General features: G+C 49.9%; 1 protein-coding gene across 1 annotated transcript in view; it reads left to right on the top strand.

The window, feature by feature from the left end:
• The first annotated feature begins 1,250 nt into the window (after window positions 1-1,250).
• hsf2bp (heat shock transcription factor 2 binding protein) overlaps window positions 1,251-24,350 on the top strand; it is a 117,950-nt gene continuing 94,850 nt past the window's right edge. Inside the window, exon 1 of the mRNA XM_073044710.1 lies at window positions 1,251-1,307. Within this exon, the coding sequence (XP_072900811.1) occupies window positions 1,257-1,307 (51 nt within the window). The 5' untranslated portion in view covers window positions 1,251-1,256. The remainder of the gene's footprint in view (window positions 1,308-24,350) is intronic.

The following is a 24,350-nucleotide window of genomic DNA, read 5'->3' as shown; positions in this document are numbered from 1 at the left end:
AATATATGTAATTGATTTACTTATTTATTGTTTTATTTTATTTATTATTATTTTTTCTCTCTGCGAGATTATGTATTGCATTGAACTGTTGCTGCTAAGTTAACAAATTTCACCTCACATGCTGGTGATGATAAACTTAGATTCCGATTCTGATCCTTCCCCTCTACCCACTTTCCCCAGTCCCCTCATCTTTTCCCTGCTCCCCAATCGTCTCATCTTAGCCCTCCACCGATTCCCCTCTTTGCCCTACCCCCCTCCACCAGCTCCTCATCCCCGCTCCCCCCATTCTCCCCTCCACCTCCTTTCGCCACTCCCCTCTCACCCCCCCGTCCCGTCCCCGCTCCCCCCTCACCCCCGTCCCGTCTCCCCTCGACCCCCCTCCCCTCTCACCCCCCATCCCGTCCCCGCTCCCCCCTCACCCCCGTCCCGTCTCCCCTCGACCCCCTCCCCTCTCACCCCCGTCCCGTCTCCCCTCGACCCCCTCCCCTCTCACCCCCCCGTCCCGTCCCCGCTCCCCCCTCACCCCCATCCCGTCTCCCCTCGACCCCCTCCCCCCTCACCCCCGTCCTGTCTCCCCTCGACCCCCTCCCCTCTCACCCCCCCGTCCCGTCCCCGCTCACCCCCGCCCCGTCTCCCCTCGACCCCCTCCCCTCTCACCCCCCCGTCCCGTCCCCGCTCCCCCCTCACCCCCGTCCCGTCTCCCCTCGACCCCCTCCCCTCTCACCCCCCCCTCCCGTCCCCGCTCCCCCCTCACCCCCGTCCCGTCTCCCCTCGACCCCCTCCCCCTCACCCCCGTCCCGTCTCCCCTCGACCCCCCTCCGTCCCCTCTCACCCCCCCCGTCCCGTCCCCGCTCCCCCCTCACCCCCGTCCCCGCTCCCCCCTCACCCCCGTCCCGTCTCCCCTCGACCCCCTCCCCCTCACCCCCGCCCCGTCTCCCCTCGACCCCCTCCCCCTCACCCCCGCCCCGTCTCCCCTCGACCCCCCTCCCCTCTCTCCTCCCCCCTCCCCTCGACCCCTCACCCCCGTTCCGTCTCCCCTCGACCCCCTCCCCTCTCACCCCCCCGTCCCGTCCCCGCTCCCCCCTCACCCCCGTCCCGTCTCCCCTCGACCCCCTCCCCTCTCACCCCCGTCCCGTCTCCCCTCGACCCCCTCCGTCCCCTCTCTCCTCCCCCGTCCCCTCTCTCCTCCCCCGTCCCGGCTTCCTGCTCGCCACCGACGGTTACTCACTGCGCATGCGCTCCTTGTTCTTGGCGCGATGGCGGTTGTGCGACAGTCGAAGGTTCGAGGCGGCGGCAGTGGCGTCTTGGTAACTGACCCCGACCCTTATCGACTGATTATCTACCGACCTCTCATAATGTTATCACTTCCCAACCCTTCCTACACTGCATCGACAACTGCATAGGTGCTGCTTCCTGTGGAGCTCGTCACTGCATCAACTTTGCCTCCAACTTCCACCCTGCCCCTAGATTCACCTGGTCCATTGTAACAATTCCCTTCTTCCTCTGTCTCTATCTGTGGCATGTACTCTCAGGGTGAGACTTTTCATTCCAGGCTTCCCTTTCTTCACCGTCAACTGCATCTCTTCCATTTCGCGCACGTCTGCCCTCATCTCATCCTCCCGCCGCCCCACTTGTCTTCACCTACAACCCTACCAGCCTCTACGTAATTCAGTAACTTCAGCCACCTGCAATGGGATCCCAGCACCAAACACCTCTTTCCTCCTCCACCCCCGCCCCTTTCTGCTTTCCACAGGGATCGCTCCCTACACGACTCCCTTGACCATTTGTCGCTCCCCATGATCTTCCAATGGATCTTATACCTATAAGCGGAACAAGTGCGGCACCTGCCCCTACACCCCCTCCCTCACCACCATTCAGGGCCCCAAGCAGTCCTTCCAGGTGAGGTGACACTTCACCTGTGAGTCTGTTGGGGCCATTTACTGTGTCGGCTGCTCCCGGTGCGGTCTCCTGTATATCGGGGAGACCCGATGTGCAGTAGATTGGGAGACCGCTTCACCAAGCACCTACCCTCCATCTGCCAGATGAAGCGGCATCTCCCAGCGGCCACCCATTTTAATTACACTTCTCATTCCCATTCCGACATGTCAGTCCCTGGCCTCCACTGCTGCAATGAGGACACGGTCCGGTTGGAAAAGCAACACCATTTATTCTGTCCGGGTAGCCTCCAACCTGACAGCATGAACATCGATTTCTTGAACTTCAGGTGATAGTGGCCCCCACTCGCTCACCATCCCCCATTCCCATTTCCCTCTCTTGTCTCCAATAATGCCCATCACCTCCCTCTTTTTCTTTCACAGCCTTCTGTTCTCTCATGTCAGATTCCCCCTTCCCTAGCCCTTCATCTATTTTACCAATCGACCAGCTCTTTACTTCATACCTTCTCCCCTGCTGGTTTCACATGTCACCTTGGAAAATAAGCCCCAAACCCGATCCTCACCGTGGGCTCGTAACTGAACCCCCCATCCTCACAGTGAGGTCAGTAACTGAACCCCCCGATCCTCTCCGTGAGCTCAGTAACTCGCCCCCGATTCTCAAGGTGAACTGAGTAACTGAACCCCCCCCATCCTCACAGTGAACTCAGTAACTCACCCCCGATACTCACCGTCAGCTCAGTAACTCACCCCCCCATTGTCACCGTGAACTCAGTAACTGACCCCCCATCCTCACCGTGAACTCAGTAACTGATACCCCCATCCTCACCGTGAGCTCAGTAACTCACACCCGATCCTCACCATGAACTCAGTAACTCACCCCCCGTAATCACCGTGAATTCAGTAACTGACCCCCGATCTGCACCGTGAACTCAGTAACTCACCCCCCATCCCAACCGTGAACTCAGTAACTCACCCCCCATCCCAACCGTGAACTCAATAACTTACCCCCCATCCCAACCGTGAACTCAGTAACTCACCCCCGATCCTCACCGTGAACTCAGTAACTCACCCCCGATCCTCACCATGAACTCAGTAACTGATACCCCCATCCTCACCGTGAGCTCAGTAACTCACACCCGATCCTCACCATGAACTCAGTAACTCACCCCCCGTAATCACCGTGAATTCAGTAACTGACCCCCGATCTGCACCGTGAACTCAGTAACTCACCCCCCATCCCAACCGTGAACTCAGTAACTCACCCCCCATCCCAACCGTGAACTCAATAACTTACCCCCCATCCCAACCGTGAACTCAGTAACTCACCCCCGATCCTCACCGTGAACTCAGTAACTCACCCCCGATCCTCACCATGAACTCAGTAACTCAACCCCCATCCTCACCGTGAACTCAGTAACTCACCCCCCGATGTCACCGTGAACTCAGTAACTTACCCCCCATCCCAACCGTGAACTCAGTAACTCACACCCCGAACCTCACCGTGAACTCAGTAACTCACCCCCCCGTCGTCACCGTGAACTCAGTAACTGACCCCCCCATCCTCACCGTCAGCTCAGTAACTCACCCCCCGATGTCACCGTGAACTCAGTAACTTACCCCCCATCCCAACCGTGAACTCAGTAACTCACACCCCGATCCTCACCGTGAACTCAGTAACTCACCCCCCATCCTCACCGTGAACTCAGTAACTGACCCCCCATCCTCACCGTCAGCTCAGTATCTCACCCCCCCGATGTCACCGTGAACTCAGTAACTCACACCCCCGATCCTCACCGTGAACTCAGTAACTGACCCCCCCATCCTCACCGTGAACTCAGTAACTTATCTCCCCATCCTCACCGTGAACTCAGTAACTGACCCCCGATCCTCACCGTGAACTCAGTAACTCACCCCCCATCATCACCGTGAACTCAGTAACTGATCCCCCCCATCCTCACCATGAACTCAGTAACTGATCCCCCCGATCCTCACCGTGAACTCAGTAACTCACCCCCGATCCTTACCGTGAGCTCAGTAACACCCCCCCATCCTCACCGTGAGCTCAGTAACTCACCCCCATCCTCACCGTGAACTCAGTAACTCACCCCCCATCCTCACTGTGAACTCAGTAACTGACCCCCTCATCCTCACCATGAACTCAGTAACTCAACCCCCATCCTCACCGTGAACTCAGTAACTCACCCCCTCATCCTCACCATGAACTCAGTAACTCAACCCCGATCCTCACCGTGAACTCAGTAACTCACCCCCGATCCTCACCGTGAACTCAGTAACTCACCCCCCCATCCTTACCGTGAACTCAGTCACTGATCCCCCATCCTCACCGTGAACTCAGTAACTGACCCCCCCGATCCTCACCGTGAACTCAGTAACTCACCCCCCCATCCTCACCGTGAACTCAGTAACTCACCCCCCTGTCGTCACCGTGAACTCAGTAACTGACCCCCCATCCTCACCGTTAGCTCAGTAACTCACCCCCCCGATGTCACCGTGAACTCAGTAACTTACCCCCCATCCCAACCGTGAACTCAGTAACTCACACCCCCATCCTCATCGTAAACTCAGTAACTGACCCCCGATCCTCACCGTGAACTCAGTAACTCACCCCCCATCCTCACCGTCAGCTCAGTAACTCACCCCCCCCATCGTCACCGTGAACTCAGTAACTCACCCCCCCATCCTCACCGTGAACTCAGTAACTCACCCCCCATCCTCACCGTGAACTCAGTAACTGACCCCCGATCCTCATCGTGAACTCAGTAACTCACCCCTCAACCTCACCGTCAGCTCAGTAACTCACCCCCCCGATGTCACCGTGAACTCAGTAACTGACCCCCGATCCTCACCGTGAACTCAGTAACTCACCCCTCAACCTCACCGTCAGCTCAGTAACTCACCCCCCCCATCGTCACCGTGAACTCAGTAACTGACCCCCGATCCTCACCGTGAACTCAGTAACTCACCCCTCAACCTCACCGTCAGCTCAGTAACTCACCCCCCCCATCGTCACCGTGAACTCAGTAACTGATCCCCCCATCCTCACCGTGAACTCAGTAACTCACCCCCATCCCAACCGTGAACTCAGTAACTCACCCCCCATCCTCACCGTGAACTCAGTAACTCACCCCCCATCCTCACCGTGAACTCAGTAACTGACCCCCGATCCTCACCGTGAACTCAGTAACTCACCCCTCAACCTCACCGTCAGCTCAGTAACTCACCCCCCCATCGTCACCGTGAACTCACTAACTGACCCCCGATCCTCACCGTGAACTCAGTAACTCACCCCTCAACCTCACCGTCAGCTCAGTAACTCACCCCCCGATGTCACCGTGAACTCAGTAACTGATCCCCCCCATCCTCACCGTGAACTCAGTAACTCAACCCCCATCCTCACAGTGAACTCAGTAACTCACCCCCCCGTCGTCACCGTGAACTCAGCAACTGACCCCCATCCTCACCTTGAGCTCAGTAACTCACCCCCCATCCCAACCGTGAACTCAGTAACTCACCCCCATCCTCACCGTGAACTCAGTCACTGATCCCCCCATCCTCACCGTGAACTCAGTAACTGACCCCCCCAGTCGTCACCGTGAACTCAGTAACTCACACCCCCCATCCTCACCGTGAACTCAGTAACTCACCCCCTCATCCTCACCATGAACTCAGTAACTGACCCCCGATCCTCAGCGTGAACTCAGTAACTGATCCCCCATCCCCACCGTGAGCTCAGTAACTCACGCCCGATCCTCACCATGAACTCAGTAACTCACCCCCCCCGTAATCACCGTGAACTCAGTAACTGATCCCCCATCCCAACCGTGAACTCAGTAACTCACACCCCATCCTCACCGTGAGCTCAGTAACTCACCCCCCCATCCTCACCGTGAACTCAGTAACTGATCCCCCATCCTCACCGTGAGCTCAGTAACTCACGCCCGATCCTCACCATGAACTCAGTAACTCACCCCCCCATCCTCACCGTGAGCTCAGTAACTGACCCCCGATCCTCACCGTGAACTGAGTAACTGACCCCCCCATCCTCACCGTGAACTCAGTAACTCACCCCCCCGATCCTCACCGTGAACTGAGTAACTCACACCCCCGATCCTCACCGTGAACTCAGTAACTGACCCCCCCATCCTCACCGTGAACTCAGTAACTTATCTCCCCATCCTCACCGTGAACTCAGTAACTGACCCCCGATCCTCACCGTGAACTCAGTAACTCACCCCCCATCATCACCGTGAACTCAGTAACTGATCCCCCCCATCCTCACCATGAACTCAGTAACTGATCCCCCCGATCCTCACTGTGAACTCAGTAACTCACCCCCGATCCTTACCGTGAGCTCAGTAACACGCCCCCATCCTCACCGTGAGCTCAGTAACTCACCCCCATCCTCACCGTGAACTCAGTAACTCACCCCCCATCCTCACTGTGAACTCAGTAACTGACCCCCTCATCCTCACCATGAACTCAGTAACTCAACCCCCATCCTCACCGTGAACTCAGTAACTCACCCCCTCATCCTCACCATGAACTCAGTAACTCAACCCCGATCCTCACCGTGAACTCAGTAACTCACCCCCGATCCTCACCGTGAACTCAGTAACTCACCCCCCCCATCCTTACCGTGAACTCAGTCACTGATCCCCCATCCTCACCGTGAACTCAGTAACTGACCCCCCGATCCTCACCGTGAACTCAGTAACTCACCCCCCCATCCTCACCGTGAACTCAGTAACTCACCCCCCTGTCGTCACCGTGAACTCAGTAACTGACCCCCCATCCTCACCGTTAGCTCAGTAACTCACCCCCCCAATGTCACCGTGAACTCAGTAACTTACCCCCCATCCCAACCGTGAACTCAGTAACTCACACCCCCATCCTCACCGTGAACTCAGTAACTGACCCCCGTTCCTCACCGTGAACTCAGTAACTCACCCCCCATCCTCACCGTCAGCTCAGTAACTCACCCCCCCATCGTCACCGTGAACTCAGTAACTCACCCCCCCATCCTCACCGTGAACTCAGTAACTCACCCCCCATCCTCACCGTGAACTCAGTAACTGACCCCCGATCCTCATCGTGAACTCAGTAACTCACCCCTCAACCTCACCGTCAGCTCAGTAACTCACCCCCCCGATGTCACCGTGAACTCAGTAACTGACCCCCGATCCTCACCGTGAACTCAGTAACTCACCCCTCAACCTCACCGTCAGCTCAGTAACTCACCCCCCCATCGTCACCGTGAACTCAGTAACTGACCCCCGATCCTCACCGTGAACTCAGTAACTCACCCCTCAACCTCACCGTCAGCTCAGTAACTCACCCCCCCCATCGTCACCGTGAACTCAGTAACTGATCCCCCCCATCCTCACCGTGAACTCAGTAACTCACCCCCCATCCCAAACGTGAACTCAGTAACTCACCCCCCATCCTCACCGTGAACTCAGTAACTCACCCCCCATCCTCACCGTGAACTCAGTAACTGACCCCCGATCCTCACCGTGAACTCAGTAACTCACCCCTCAACCTCACCGTCAGCTCAGTAACTCACCCCCCCATCGTCACCGTGAACTCACTAACTGACCCCCGATCCTCACCGTGAACTCAGTAACTCACCCCTCAACCTCACCGTCAGCTCAGTAACTCACCCCCCGATGTCACCGTGAACTCAGTAACTGATACCCCCATCCTCACCGTGAACTCAGTAACTCAACCCCCATCCTCACAGTGAACTCAGTAACTCACCCCCCCGTCGTCACCGTGAACTCAGCAACTGACCCCCATCCTCACCTTGAGCTCAGTAACTCACCCCCCATCCCAACCGTGAACTCAGTAACTCAACCCCCATCCTCACCGTGAACTCAGTAACTCACCCCCCCATCCTCACCGTGAACTCAGTAACTCACCCCCATCCTCACCGTGAACTCAGTCACTGATCCCCCCATCCTCACCGTGAACTCAGTAACTGACCCCCCCAGTCGTCACCGTGAACTCAGTAACTCACACCCCCCATCCTCACCGTGAACTCAGTAACTCACCCCCTCATCCTCACCATGAACTCAGTAACTGACCCCCGATCCTCAGCGTGAACTCAGTAACTGATCCCCCATCCTCACCGTGAGCTCAGTAACTCACGCCCGATCCTCACCATGAACTCAGTAACTCACCCCCCCGTAATCACCGTGAACTCAGTAACTGATCCCCCATCCCAACCGTGAACTCAGTAACTCACACCCCATCCTCACCGTGAGCTCAGTAACTCACCCCCCCATCCTCACCGTGAACTCAGTAACTGATCCCCCATCCTCACCGTGAACTGAGTAACTGACCCCCCCATCCTCACCGTGAACTCAGTAACTCACCCCCCCGATCCTCACCGTGAACTGAGTAACTCACCCCCCTGATCCTCACCGTGAACTCAGTAACTCACCCCCCCCGATCCTCACCGTGAACTGAGTAACTGACCCCCCATCCTCACCGTGAACTGAGTAACTGACCCCCCCGATCCTCACCGTGAACTGAGTAACTGACCCCCCATCCTCACCGTGAACTCAGTAACTTATCTCCCCATCCTCACCGTGAACTCAGTCACTGATCCCCCCATCCTCACCGTGAACTCAGTAACTCACCCCCCTATCCTCACCGTGAACTCAGTAACTCACCCCCGATCCTCACCGTGAACTCAGTAACTCACCCCCCATCGTCACCGTGAACTCAGTAACTCAACCCCCATCCTCACCATGAATTCAGTAACTCACCCCCATCATCACCGTGAACTCAGTAACTCACCCCCCATCCTCACCGTGAACTCAGTAACTCACCCCCCCATCCTCACCGTGAACTCAGTAACTCACCCCCCCATCATCACCGTGAACTCAGTCACTGATCCCCCCATCCTCACCGTGAACTCAGTAACTGACCCCCGATCCTCACCGTGAACTCAGTAACTCACCCCCCATCCTCACCGTGAACTCAGTAACTCACCCCCGATCCTTACCGTGAGCTCAGTAACTCACCCCCCCGTCGTCACCGTGAACTCAGTCACTGATCCCCCCATCCTCACCGTGAACTCAGTAACTGACCCCCGATCCTCACCGTGAACTCAGTAACTCACCCCCCATCCTCACCGTGAACTCAGTAACTCACCCCCGATCCTCACCGTGAACTCAGTAACTCAACACCCATCATCACCATGAACTCAGTAACTCACCCCTCAACCTCACCGTCAGCTCAGTAACTCACCCCCCCATCGTCACCGTGAACTCAGTAACTGACCCCCGATCCTCACCGTGAACTCAGTAACTCACCCCCCATCCCAACCGTGAACACAGTAACTCACCCCTCAACCTCACCGTCAGCTCAGTAACTCACCCCCCGATGTCACCGTGAACTCAGTAACTGATCCCCCATCCTCACCGTGAACTCAGTAACTCACCCCCCATCCTCACCGTGAACTCAGTAACTCACCCCCCCATCCTCACCGTGAACTTGGTAACTTAACCCCCGATCCTCACAGTGAACTCAGTAACTCACCCCCGATCCTCACTGTGAACTCAGTAACTCACCCCCCCGTCGTCACCGTGAACTCAGCAACTGACCCCCATCCTCACCGTGAACTCAGTAACTCACCCCCCATCCCAACCGTGAACTCAGTAACTCACCCCCCATCATCACCGTGAACTCAGTAACTCACCCCCCATCCTCACCGTGAACTCAGTAACTGACCCCCGATCCTCACCGTGAACTCAGTAACTCACCCCCCATCCTCACCGTGAACTCAGTAACTGACCCCCCCATCCTCACCGTCAGCTCAGTAACTCACCCCCATCCTCACCGTGAACTCAGTAACTCACCCCCATCCTCACCGTGAACTCAGTAACTCACCCCCCCGATGTCACCGTTAACTGAATAACTGACCCCCGATCCTCATCGTGAACTCAGTAACTCACCCCCGATCCTCATCGTGAACTCAGTAACTCACACCCCCATCCTCACCGTGAACTCAGTAACTCACCCCCCCATCATCACCGTGAACTCAGTAACTGACCCCCGATCCTCAGCGTGAACTCAGTAACTGATCCCCCATCCTCACCGTGAGCTCAGTAACTCACGCCCGATCCTCACCATGAACTCAGTAACTCACCCCCCCCGTAATCACCGTGAACTCAGTAACTGATCCCCCATCCCAACCGTGAACTCAGTAACTCACACCCCATCCTCACCGTGAGCTCAGTAACTCACCCCCCCATCCTCACCGTGAACTCAGTAACTGATCCCCCATCCTCACCGTGAGCTCAGTAACTCACGCCCGATCCTCACCATGAACTCAGTAACTCACCCCCCCATCCTCACCGTGAGCTCAGTAACTGACCCCCGATCCTCACCGTGAACTCAGTAACTGACCCCCCATCCTCACTGTGAACTCAGTAACTCACCCCCGATCCTCACCGTGAACTGAGTAACTGACCCCCCCATCCTCACCGTGAACTGAATAACTGATCCCCCCATCCTCACTGTGAACTCAGTAACTCACCCCCCATCGTCACCGTGAACTGAATAACTGATCCCCCCATCCTCACCGTGAACTCAGTAACTGATCCCCCCATCCTCACCATGAACTCAGTAACTCACCCCCTCATCCTCACCATGAACTCAGTAACTCACCCCCGATCCTCACCGTGAACTGAGTAACTCACCCCCCATCCTCACCGTGAACTCAGTAACTCACCCCCGATCCTCACCGTGAACTCAGTAACTGACCCCCCCATCATCACCGTCAGCTCAGTAACTCACCCCCCCGATGTCACCGTGAACTCAGTAACTCACCCCCGATCCTCATCGTGAACTCAGTAACTCACCCCCCGATGTCACCGTGAACTCAGTAACTCACCCCCGATCCTCATCGTGAACTCAGTAACTGACCCCCGATCCTCACCGTGAACTCAGTAACTCACCCCCCATCCTCACCGTGAACTCAGTAACTGACCCCCCCATCCTCAGCGTGAACTCAGTAACTGATCCCCCATCCTCACCGTGAGCTCAGTAACTCACGCCCGATCCTCACCATGAACTCAGTAACTCACCCCCCCCGTAATCACCGTGAACTCAGTAACTGATCCCCCATCCCAACCGTGAACTCAGTAACTCACACCCCATCCTCACCGTGAGCTCAGTAACTCACCCCCCCATCCTCACCGTGAACTCAGTAACTGATCCCCCATCCTCACCGTGAGCTCAGTAACTCACGCCCGATCCTCACCGTCAGCTCAGTAACTCACCCCCATCCTCACCGTGAACTCAGTAACTCACCCCCATCCTCACCGTGAACTCAGTAACTCACCCCCCCCGATGTCACCGTTAACTGAATAACTGACCCCCGATCCTCATCGTGAACTCAGTAACTCACCCCCGATCCTCATCGTGAACTCAGTAACTCACACCCCCATCCTCACCGTGAACTCAGTAACTCACCCCCGATCCTCATCGTGAACTCAGTAACTGACCCCCGATCCTCAGCGTGAACTCAGTAACTCACCCCTCAACCTCACCGTGAACTCAGTAACTCACCCCCCCTGTCGTCACCGTGAACTCAGTAACTCACCCCCCATCCTCACCGTGAGCTCAGTAACTGACCCCCCATCCTCACTGTGAACTCAGTAACTCACCCCCGATCCTCACCGTGAACTCAGTAACTCACCCCCCATCGTCACCGTGAACTGAATAACTGACCCCCGATCCTCATCGTGAACTCAGTAACTGACCCCCGATCCTCACCGTGAACTCAGTAACTCACCCCCCATCCTCACCGTGAACTCAGTAACTCACCCCCTCATCCTCACCATGAACTCAGTAACTCACCCCCGATCCTCACCGTGAACTGAGTAACTGACCCCCCCATCCTCACCGTGAACTCAGTCACTGATCCCCCCATCCTCACTGTGAACTCAGTAACTTACCCCCCATCCCAACCGTGAACTCAGTAACTCACCCCCGATCCTCACCGTGAACTGAGTAACTGACCCCCCCGATCCTCACCGTGAACACATTCACTGATCCCCCCATCCTCACTGTGAACTCAGTAACTTACCCCCCATCCCAACCGTGAACTCAGTAACTCACCCCCGATCCTCACCGTGAACTGAGTAACTGACCCCCCCATCCTTACCGTGAACTCAGTCACTGATCCCCCATCCTCACCGTGAACTCAGTAACTCACCCCCCATCCTCACTGTGAGCTCAGTAACCGACCCTCTGATCCTCGATCCTCGTGAGCTCGGTAACTGACCCCTGATCCCCACCATGAGCTCGGTAACTAATCACTTGATCCACACTGTGATCTCTTTTACCAACCCCCGATCCTTACTTGAGCTTGGTAATTTACCCCCAAACCTCTCTGGGAGCTCGGTAAATGACCCCTGACCCTCACCATGAGTTCGTTAACTGACCTTGGACCCTAATCTACTGTTTATCGATAGATTCAATTCACTCTTCAATTTCTCCTATGCTACATCAACCGACTACATTGGTGCTGGTCTTGCACACATGCGGAGCTCATCGATTTCAAACTTACCTGGTCCATATAGACATTATATGTACATTATACCTACAGCACATTACAGGCCCTTCAGCCCACAATATTGTGCCGACCATGTAACCTACTCTAGAAGCTGCCTAGTATTTCCCTACCAGATAGCCCTCTATTTTACTAAGCTCCATGTACCTATGTAAGAGTCTCTTAAAACACCATATTGTATCTGCCTCTACCACTGTCGCTGTCATTGCATTCCACACATCCACCACTCTCTGTATGAAAAACTTATTCTTGACATCCCCTCTGTACTTCCAAACACCTTAAAACTATGTTCCCTGGTGTTAGCCATTACAGCCCTGGGAAAAAGCCTCTGGTTATCCACACGATCAATGCCTCTCTTCATCTTATACACCTCTTTCAAGTCACCTCTCATCCTTCATCGCTCCAAGGGAAGATGCCAAGTTCACTCAACCTATTCTCATAAGGCATGCTCTCCAAACCAGGCAACATCCTTGTAAATCTCCTTTACACTCTGTATGGTATCCACATCCTTCCTGTAGTGACGTGACCAAAACTGAACACAGTACTCCAAGTGGGTCTAACTAAGGTCTTGTATACCTGTAACATTACCTCTCTTAACATTCAGAATGTTTCTGAGATCCCTCCTCAAGAGCCTCAGGGCTCTTGAACTCAATCCTATGGTTGATGAATGCAAACACAGCAAATGCCTTCTTAACAACACTGTCAACCTGCGCAGCAGCTTTGAGTGTCCTATGGACACAGACCCTAAGATCCTCCAGCCCACCAAATTTCTTATCATCAATATTATGTAATATTAAATTTCTGATACGCTTATGATCCCCACTGTGATTGTGGCCCCCTCTATCTCACCATTCCCCATTCCCATTTCCCTGTCTCACCTTATCTCCTTACCTGCCCATCACCTCCCTCTGGTGCTCCTCCTTCTCTTTATTCCATGGACTTCAGTCCTCCCCTGTTAGATTCCCCCTTCTCCATCCCTTTATCTCTTTCACCAATTGACTTCCCAGCTCTTTACTTCAACCTGCCTCCCCTCCTGCTTTCACCTATCACTCACTAATTTGTATTTCTTTCTCCCCTCCCCCCACCTTCGTACTCTGATTTCTCATCTTTTTTCCCATTTTGATAAGAGCATAAGTATAGGAGCAGAATTAGGCCATTCAGCCCATTGAGTCTTCTCCACTATTCAATCATAGGCTCATCCAATTGTTCCAGGCATTTCCACTCCCCTGCCTTCTCCCCATACCCTGTGATGCCCTGGCTAATCAAGAACCTATCTATCTCTGCTTTAAATGTACCCAATGACTTAGCCTCCACAGCCACTCATGGCAACAGATTCTTCCTTCTGACTAAAGTAATTTCTCTGCATCTCAGTTCTAAATGGACGTCCTTCAGTCCTGAAGTCATGCCCTCTTATCTTAGACTTCACTACCATGGGAAATAACTTTGCCATATCTAATCTGTTCAGGCCTTTTAACATTCAGAATGTTTCTGAGATCCCCCCCTCATTCTCCTGACCTCCAGGGAATACAGCCCAAAAGCTGCCGGACATTCCTCATATGGTAACCTTTTCACCCCTGGGATCATTCTCGTGAATCGTCAGTATATCCTTCCTAAAATAAGGAGCCCAAAACTGCACACAATACTCCATCTATGGTCTCATGAGTGCCTTATAGAGCCTCAACATCACATCCCTGCTCTTGTATCTATACCTCTAGAAATGAATGCCAACATTGCATTTGCCTTCTTCATCATCGACTCAACCTAGAGGTTAACCTTTAGGGTATCCTGCACAAGGACTCACAAGTCCCATTGTATCTCTGCATTTTGATTTCTCTCCCCACTTACATAATAGTTTACCAATTTATTTCTTCCACCAAAGTGCATGACCATACACTTTCCAACATTGTATTTCATTTGCCACTTTTCTGCATATTCCACTGAACTATCTAATTCTCTGCAGGCTCTCTGTTTCCTCAACACTACCCGCTCCTCCACCTATCTTTGTACCATCAGTAAATTTAGCCACAAATCCATTAATCCCACAGTCCAAATAATTGAGATACATCATAAAAATCAACGGCCCCAACACAGACCCCTATGGAACTTCACTGGTAACTGGCAGCTAGCCAGAATAGGATCACTTTATTCCCATTCTCTGATTTCTGCATATTGGCCAATGCTGCACCCATGCTAGTAACTTCCCTGTAATTCCATGGGCTGTTATCTTGCTAAGCAATCTCATGTACGGCACCTTGTCAAAGGCCTTCTGAACATCCAAGTAGACCATGTCTACTACATCTCCTTTGTCTACCCTGCTTGTAATTTCCTCAAAAAAACTGCAGTAGATTTATCAGGCAGGATTTTCCTTTCAGGAAACCATGCTGGCTTTGGCCTATCTTGTCATGTGCCTCCAAGTACTCTGTAATCTCATCCCTAACAATCGATTCCAACATCTTCTCAACCACTGATGTCAGGCTAACAGGTCTATAGTTTCCTCTTGCTGCTTCCCACCCTTCTTAAATTGAGGAGTAACTTTTGCAATTTTCCAGTCATCCGGTACAATGCCATAATCTATCGATTCTTGAAAGATCATCATTAATGCCTCCACAATCTCTCCAGCTACTTCCTTCAGAACCTGAGGGTACATTCCATCAGGTCCAGGAGATGTATTCACCCTCAGACTATTAAGCCTCCTGAGCACCTTCTCAGTCATAATTTTCTCTGCACATTCTTCACTTCCTTGACACTCTTGAATGTCCAGTATACTGCAGATGTCTCTTACTGTGAAGACTGATGCAAAATACGCATTCAGTTCCTCTGCCATCTCTGAGTCTCTCATTACAATATCTCCAGCGTCATTTTCTATTGGTACTATGTCTACCCTTGACTCTCTTTTACCCTTTATATACTTAAAAAATCTTTTAGTATCTTCTTTGATATTAGTTGCCAGCTTCTTTTCATAATTCATCTTTTTCTTCTTAGTTTCCTTCTGTAAGTTTTGAAAAGCTTCCCTATCTTCCCACGAGCTTGGCAACCAGTCCCTGATCTGCTTTTAGGGAATAAGATGGGGTTGGTGATAGAAGTTTGTGCAGCGGATCACTTTGCATTTGGTGATCACAATGCCAAAGTAAATATACAAAAAGATAGGCCTGGTGCTCGGGTTGAGATTTTAAATTGGAGAAAGGCCAATTTTGATGGTAATAGAAATGATCTGGCAAGTGTAAATTGGGACAGGCTGTTTTCTGGCAATGATATACTTGGAAAGTGGAAGGCCTTCAAAAGTAAAAGTTTGAGAGTACAAAACTTGAATGTGCATGTCTGAATAAAAGGTAAAGATAACATGTGTAGGGAACCTTAGTTTTCAAGCTATATTGAGGCCATGGTTATGAGCAAAAAGGTACATAGCAGGTTTTGGCAGATAATAACAAATGAGGTGCTTATGGAAATGCAAGAGAACACTTAAAAATGAAATCATGAGGCCTAAAAGAAGGTATGAGGTTGCCCTGACAGATAAGGTGAAAGGAATTCTACAGTTACGTTGAGACCAAAATGATTGAAAGGGACAAACTTGGTCCTCTGGAAGATCAGAATGGTAATCCATGTGTGGAGCCAAAAAGAAATGGGGGGACCTTAAAAGTTTTTACATGTGTATTTATTGAGGAGATGGATACAGAATTGATAGAACTGAGGCATCCTTGGACCTAATACAGATTATAGAGGAGGAGATATTTGCTGTCTAAAGGCAAATTTGGGTGGATAAATCTACAGGGTCTGATAAGGTGTTTCTTTGGACCATAAGACATAGGAGCAGCTCATCGAGTTTGCTTCACCATTCCATCATGGCTGATCCCAGATCCCACTCAACCCCATACACCTGCCTTCTCACCATATCCTTTGATGCCCTGACCGATCAGGAAATAATCAACTTCCAACTTAAGTATACTGCCAGATTTGGCCACCATTGCAATCGGTGGCAGAGCATTCCATAGATTCAATACTCTCTGGCTAAAAAATTCCTCCTTCTGTTCTAAAAGGTTAGCCCTCAATTTTGAGGCTCCTCTTTACCTCTGCTCTAAAAGGTTACTCCTCAGTTTTGAGGTTGTGCCATCCAGTTCTGGATACCTCCACCATAGGAAACATCCTCTCCACATCCACCCTATCTACCGGTAGTCCTTTCAGTATTTGGTAGGTTTCAATGAGATCCCCAGGAATCCTTCTAAATTCTGGTGAGTACAGGCCCAAAGATACAAAACGCTGCTCATATGTTAACCCCTTCATTCCTGGAATCATTCCTGTGAGCCTCCTCTGGATTCTCTCCAATGACAACATATCCTTCCTGAGATATGGGGCCCAAATGTTGACAATACTCGCCAAGTGCAGCCCGACTTGTGTCTTATAAAGGCACAGCATTATCTGCTTGTTTTTATATTCTATTCCCTTTGAAATAAATGACAACATTGCATTTGCCTTCTTTACCACAGACTCAACCTGTAAATCAACCTTCTGGGAGTCTTGCACAAGGACTCCTAAGACCCTCTGCATCTCTGATGTTTGAAACTTCTCCCCATTTAGACAATATTCTCAAAATCGTTCCTTTTACCAACATGCATTATCATACATTCCATTTCCTGACACTATAACATCTGTCACTTTTTTTTTGCCTATTCTTCCAATTTGTCTAAGTCCTGCTACAATCACATTGCTTCCTCAGCACTATTAACCCCTCCACCTATCTTTGTATCATCTGCAAACGTTACCACAAAGCCATCAATTTCATTATCCAAATCACTGACAATGTGAAAAATAGTGGTCCCAATACTGACCCCTGAGAAACACGACTACCGGTAGTCACTGGCAGCCAACCAGAAAAGGCCCTTTTTATTCCTGCTCTATGCCTCCAGCATGTAGCCATTCCTCTATCCATGTCAGTATCTTTTCTGTAATGCCATAAGATTTTATCTTGCTAAAGATGTGGCATCTTATCAAATACCTTATGAAAATTCAATTAAGTGACATCCACTGCCTCTCCTTTCTCCAGTTTACTTGTTACTTTTTCAAAGAAGGGCATATTGGCACAGCTTTGTGGGCCGCAGGGCCTGTATTGTGCTGTAGGATTTCTGTATTTCTATGAAGAAATACAGATTTTTCAGTTAAGATTTCCTTTTACAGAAACTGTGCTGACTGACATATTTTATCATTAGTCTCCAAGTACCCCAAAATCTCATCTTTAATAATAGATTCCAACAGTTTCCCAACCACTGAGGTTAGGCTAACTGGCCTATCATTTCCTTTCTTTTGTCTTCCTCCCTTAAAGTGTGGAGTGCCATTTGCAATCTTCCAGACTTCAAGGACCATGCCAAAATCAAGTGATTCTTGAAAGTTCATGACCAATGTATCCAAATTCTCTCAGCACTCTGTGATGTAGTCCATCTGGCCCAGGTGACCTATCCACATGAACACCTTTGAGTTTACCTGGCACTTTTTCCTTTGTAATAGCAATGGCACTCACTGCTGCTCCCTGACAATCTGGTACACTGCTAGTGTCTTCCACAGTGAAGACAGATGCAAAGTACCCATTCAGTTCATCTGCTGCTTTTGTCCCCTGCTACTAGTTCACCAGCATCATTTTCCAGTGGTCCAATATCAACTATCATCCCCCTTTTACTCTTTATAAAATTGAAAAAAACTTTTGGTATGCTGCTCTATGTTATCGGCTAGTTTGCCCTCATATTTCATCTTTTCCCTTCTTATAGCTTTTTTAGTTACCTTTTGTTGGATTTTAAAACCTTCGCAATCATCCAACTTCCTACTCACTTTTGCTACCTTATATGCCCATTCCTTAGCTTTTATGCAGTCCTTAACTTCCCTTGTCAGCCACAGTTGCCTACCCCTGCCAATTGAGAACAACTACTTCTATGGGACATATCTATCCTGCGCCTTGTGAACTATGCCCAGAAACTTAAGCCATCTCTGCTCCACCTGGGCAAGCTCCTCTCTCATGCCTCTGTAATTCCTTTTATTCCATTGCGATATTGATACATGTGACTTGTGCTTCTCCCTCTCAAATTGCAGTATGAATTCAATCATATTATGATCACTACCTCCTAAGGGTTCCTTTATGTTGATCTCCTTAATAAGATCTGGGGCATTGCACAACACCCAATCTAAGATAGCCTTTCCCCGAGTAGACTCAAGCACAAGCTGCTCTAAAAAGCCATCCCGTAGGCATTCAACAAATTCCCTCTCTTGCGATCCAACACCAACTTGATTTTCCCAATCCCCTTGCATATTGAAGACCCCAATTACAGTTCTATCATTAACCTTATTACAATCTCAACTCCACATCTTGTCTACTATTAGGAAGCCTATATATGATTCCCATAATGTTTCTTCACCATTGTAGTTTCTGAACTCCACCCAGAGATTTAGCATTTCTGACCCCATGTCACCTCTTTCTAAAGTTGTAATTCCATCTCTTAACAACAGAACCACATTACTGCCTATGCCTTCTTGCCTGTCCTGTCAATACAAAGTATATTGTTTGATGTTAAACTCCCAACTCTAGCCTTCTTTCGGCCATGACTCAGTGATGCCCACAATGTCTAATTGTGCCTCCAGTTAGAATTGTGGGAGGCAGGTGTAGAAATTGCCGAGGCCTGAGCAGAGACGTTTAAATCATCCTTCATGACAGGTAAGGTTCCAGGGGATTGGAGGATAGTCAATGTTTTTCTGCTGTTTAAGAAAGATTCCACTCAGATCCACTGCCTGAGTAGAATAAGGCAGTGATGGATTGTGGCAATGTAATTGAGGCTTGACCAGTGACTAATCTGTATTTGGGATTGATTAGTAAAAGCAAATTAAAGGAAGGCAGGCACAAGCACAGCGGCCATAGTCTGTGGACAAAGTCTGTAGTGATCTTGCGGCTTCAGCTCTTTGAGGCTTCAGACAGAGAAAGCAAAGAAAGTAGAAGCTGGAAGTAAAGCTTTTTTTCCTTCCCTTCGTTATATTTGCTCAGCTAGGACAATAGAAATGCCAAATGCCAGGCAGGATAGTTGAATGCTCCTTGTGGGATGTGGGAAGGCAGGGAGACCTTCAGTTTCCCTGATCACTACAACTGAGAGAAGTGTATCTAGCTGCAGCTTCTAACAATCAACATCTTCGGATCCTATGTCACATCCTTCTGCTGATTTGATGCCATTCTTTACCAGCAGAGCCACTCCCTTGCTGACTTACCTATCCTTCTGATACAACGTCGGTTAAGAAGGCCTTTGACAAGTGCCACACATGTGGCTGCTTAACAAGATAAGAGCCCATGGTATTACAGAAAAGATTCTAGCATGGATAAAGCTGTGTCTGATTGGCAGGAGGGAACAAGTGAGAATAAAGGGAGCCTTTTCTGGGTGGCTGCTGGTGACAAGTGATGTTCCACAGAGGTCAGTGTTGGGACTGCTTCTCTCTGTGTGTTATAGCAATGACTTGATTGGTGGAATTGGCTTTGTGGCAAAGTTTGTGATACGAAGATAGGTGGAGGGGAAGGTAGTGTTAAGGAAGCAGAGAGTTTGCAGAAGGATTTAGGCAGATAAGGAGAATGGGCTAAGAAGTGGCAGATGGAATACAATATCAGGAAGTGTTTTGTCATGCACTTTAGTAGAAGAAGTAAAAGGGTTGACTTTTCTAAATGCAGAGAAAATTCAAAAATCTGAGGTGCAAAGGGACTTGGGAGGCCATGTGCAGGATTTCTGAAGGTTAATTTGCATGTTGAGTTGGTGGCGAGGAAGGCAAATGCGATGTTAGCGTTCAGTTCAAGAGAACTAGAATATAAAAGCAAGTTGTAATGTTGAGGGTTATAAAGCACTGGTGAGGCCTCACTTGGGGTATTGTGAGCAGTTTTGAGCCCCTTTATCTAAGAAAGAATGTGCTGTCATTGGAGAGGGTTCAAAGGAGGTTCACGAAAATGATCCTGGGATTGAAAGGTTTGTCGTATGAAGAGTGTCTGATAGCCCAGGGCCTGTACTCACTAGAATGAGGGGTGACTTCATTGAAACCAATCGGATGTTGAAAAGTCGTGATAGTGGATATTCAGAGGATATTGCCTATGGTGAGGCAGTCTAAGACCAGAGGACACAGCCTCAGAATAGAGGGGTGTCCTTTCAGAATACAGGTGAGTAGGAATTTCTTTAGCCAGAGGCTAAAGAATCTGTGGAATTTGTTGCCATAGGTGGCTATGGAGGCCAAGTCATTAGGTATATTTATGGCAGAGGCTGATAGGTTCTTGATTTGTCAAGGCTTGAAAGGATACGGGGAGAAAGCCAAAGATTGAGGCTGTGGAAAAATGTATCAACAATGATGAAATGGCAGAGCAGACTCAATGGGCCAAATGGCCTAATTCTCCTATATTGAATTGAATTGACTTTATTTCTTACATTGTTGACGTGAGGAGTAAAAATCTTTACATTATGCCTCCATCTATATCCAATGGTCTTGTGTTTGGTTTTGCTTTGTAGGAAGTCATGGTCTGCAAACCATGCCAGAATTGACCTACATCCAATTCTGCCTCTCACCTTAATCAGAATTGTTCTTTTGGACTTGGGATAGCCTTCTTTAAGTCATACTTGTCCTTCTTGTCTAGTCCTGGATCACCAGACTTGAATGCTGGCGAGTACAAGCCCAGAACCATCAAACATTCCTCACACATTATCATTCACCTGTCTGTTCCACTTACTATTGAGTCCCTTATCACTATCAGTCCCCTCTTCTCCCTCTTTCCCTTCTGCACCATGGACCTATGCTTAGTGCCAGTAACCTGGTCTCCGTGGCATTCCCTTGGAAGGTCATCCCCCACAACAGTATCCAAAATGGTATACTTATTATTGAGGGGAACAGTCACAGGGCTGCTCTGCTCTAACTGTCTCTTCACATTTCCATTTCACCTGACAGTCACCCAGCTACTTGTCTCCTGCAACTTCGGGGTAACTACTTCCCCGTGACTCTGACCGATTATCTCCTCACTCTCTCATACAAGCTGAAGGTCATCCATTTGCTGCTCCAGATCCCTAACATGGTCTTCAAGGAACTGCAGCTGGTGCACTTCACACAGATACAGGAAATACAGGGTTGTAGTTATGGGTGATTTCAACTTCCCTCATATTGACTGGCACCTCCTGACTGCAAGGGGGATAGATGGGGCTGAATTTGTCAGGTGTGTTCAAGAAGGATTCCTGACACAGTATGTGGACCAACCGATGAGAGGAGAGGCCATACTGGATCTACTTCTGGGTAATGAACTTGGTCAGGTGGCAGACCTCTTGGTGAGGGAGCATTTTGGTGAGAGTGACCACAACTCCCTTAGCTTCAGCATAGCTATGGAAAAGGATAAAAACAGACAAAATGGGAAAGTGCTTAACTGGGGAAGGGCTGACTATGAAGGGATGAGGCAGAATCTAGCGAGAGTAAATTGGAAACAGATGTTCAAGGGTGAAAGCACAGAAGTAATGTGGAGGAAGTTTAGGGACCACTTGTGCTGGGTTCAGGATAGGTTTGTCCCACTGAGACAAGGGAAAAATGGTAGGAAAAGGGAACCGTGGCTGACAAAACATGTGAGACAACTCGTCAAGAGGAAGAAGGAAGCATATGTTAGATATAAGAATGAGGAAGCAGGAGGGGCTCATGAGAGATATAGGATAGCCAGGAAGCAGCTTAAGAAAGGACTTAGGAGAGCTTGAAGGGGGCATGAGAAGGCCTTGGCATGTACGATTATGGAGAACCCCAAGGCGTTCTATGTGTATGTGAAGAACAGAAGGATGACAAGAATGAAGGTGGGGCTGCTAAAGAATAAAGAAGGCAACATGTGCCTGGAGGCGGAGGAGGTTGGGGAGGTCCTAAATGAATACTTTGCTTCAGTATCCACAAGTGAAAAGAACCTTGATCAGGGTGAGGTCGAAATAGAACAGGCCTGTGTGCTGGACAATGTGGAGATTAAGGAAGAAGAAGTGTTGGATCTTTTTAAAAACATCAGGATTGATAAGTCCCCAGGGCCGGACGTGATATACCCCAGGTTGCTGTGGGAAGTGAGAGAAGAGATCACTGGAGCAGTAATGAATCCTCTTTGACTGCAGGGGAGGTGCCGGAGGATTGGAGAATGGCAAATGTAGTTCCCTTGTTTAAAAAAAGTAATAGGGAGAATCCTGGGAACTATAGACCGATGAGTCTTACATCAGTGGTCTGCAAACTATTGGAAAGGATTCTTAAGGATAGGATCTACGAGCATTTGGAGAAGTACAGTCTGCTCAAGGGTAGTCAACATGGCTTTGTGAATGGAAGGTCGTGCCTCACGAGCCTAATTGAGTTTTTTGAAGAGCTAACAAAAGAAATTGATGAGGGTAGGGAGGTAGGTGTGGTCTACTTGGATTTTAGCAAGGCATTTGACAAGGTCCCCCACGAAAGACTCATCCAGAATGTCATGAGGCATGGGATCAGTGGAACCTTGGCTGTTTGGATAAAAAATTGGCTTACAGGAAGAAAGCAGAGGGTAGTAGTGGAAGGAAAGTATTCTGCCTGGAGGTTGGTGACTAGTGGAGTGCTGCAAGGATCTGTCCTAGGACCCTTGCTCTTTGTGATTTTTATAAATGACCTGGATGTAGAGGCGGAAGAATGGATGAGTAATTTTGCGGATGACATGAAGATTGAAGGAGTTGTGGATGGAGCTGTAGGTTGTCGAAGATTACAAGAGGATATAGACAGGATGCAGAGTTGGGCAGAAAAGTGGCAGATGGAATTCAGTCTGGATAAGTGTGAGGTGATGCATTTTGGAAGGGCAAAGCAGAAGGCTGAGTACAGGGTTAATGGTTGGTTACTTAAGAGTGTGGATGAACAGGGACCTTGGGGTTCAAATCCATACATCGCTCAAGGTCTTTGCACAGGTTGGTAGGATAGTTAAGAAGGCCTATGGGATGCTAGGTTTCATTAATAGGGGGATTGAGTTCAAGAGTAGAGAGGTCATGTTGCAACTCTACAGATCCCTGGTGAGACCGCACTTAGAGTATTGTGTTCAATTCTGGTCACCTCATTATAGGAAGGATGTGGAAGCTATGGAGAGGGTGCAGAGGAGATTTACCAGGATGTTGCCTGGATTGGAAAACAAGTCTTATTAGGCAAAGTTAGCAGAGCTGGGACTTTCCTCTTTGGAGCATAGAAGGATGAGAGGGGACTTGACAGAGGTCTACAAGATTATGAGAGGCATAAATAGCCAGTACCTGTTTCCCAGGGCACGAATAGCAAACACCGGAGGACAAATGTACAAAGTTAAGGGAGGGAAGTTTAGGGGAGACATCAGGGGTAAGTTTTTTACACAGAGGTTTGTGGGTGTCTGGAATGATTTGCCAGAGATGGTGGTGGAGGCTATAACATTAGGGGTATTTAAGAATCTCTTGGACAGGCACATGGATGAAAGAAAAATAGAGGGTTATGTGGTAGTGTGGGTTTAGTACTTTTTTTTAAGGAACATATGGGTCGGCACAACATGGAGGGCTGAAGGGCCTGTACTGTGCTGTAGTATTCTAGTGTTCTCGATGTAGTTCCCTGGGAGACTCTGGGTCTCCCAGGACTCCAATATCCAGCATGAAGAACACACAACGGCCATTTACTACACTAAGAACAGCAAGAGAAATAAAATGGATGATCTTGAAATTCATCTGCAGTTCAGCAAATATGATGTTGTGCCAACTCTGAAACTTGGCTAAAGGATGGTTGCCATTGGGAACTGAATGCCTAAGGATATACGGTGTATCAGAAAGATAGGTTAGTAGGCAGAGTGGGTGGTGCGGCTCTGTGTATAAGAAATAATATTAAAT

Source organism: Hemitrygon akajei, chromosome 5, assembly GCF_048418815.1.
Source record: "Hemitrygon akajei chromosome 5, sHemAka1.3, whole genome shotgun sequence".
Classification (NCBI taxonomy): domain Eukaryota; kingdom Metazoa; phylum Chordata; class Chondrichthyes; order Myliobatiformes; family Dasyatidae; genus Hemitrygon; species Hemitrygon akajei.
This window is presented reverse-complemented; position numbering and strand designations above follow the sequence as displayed.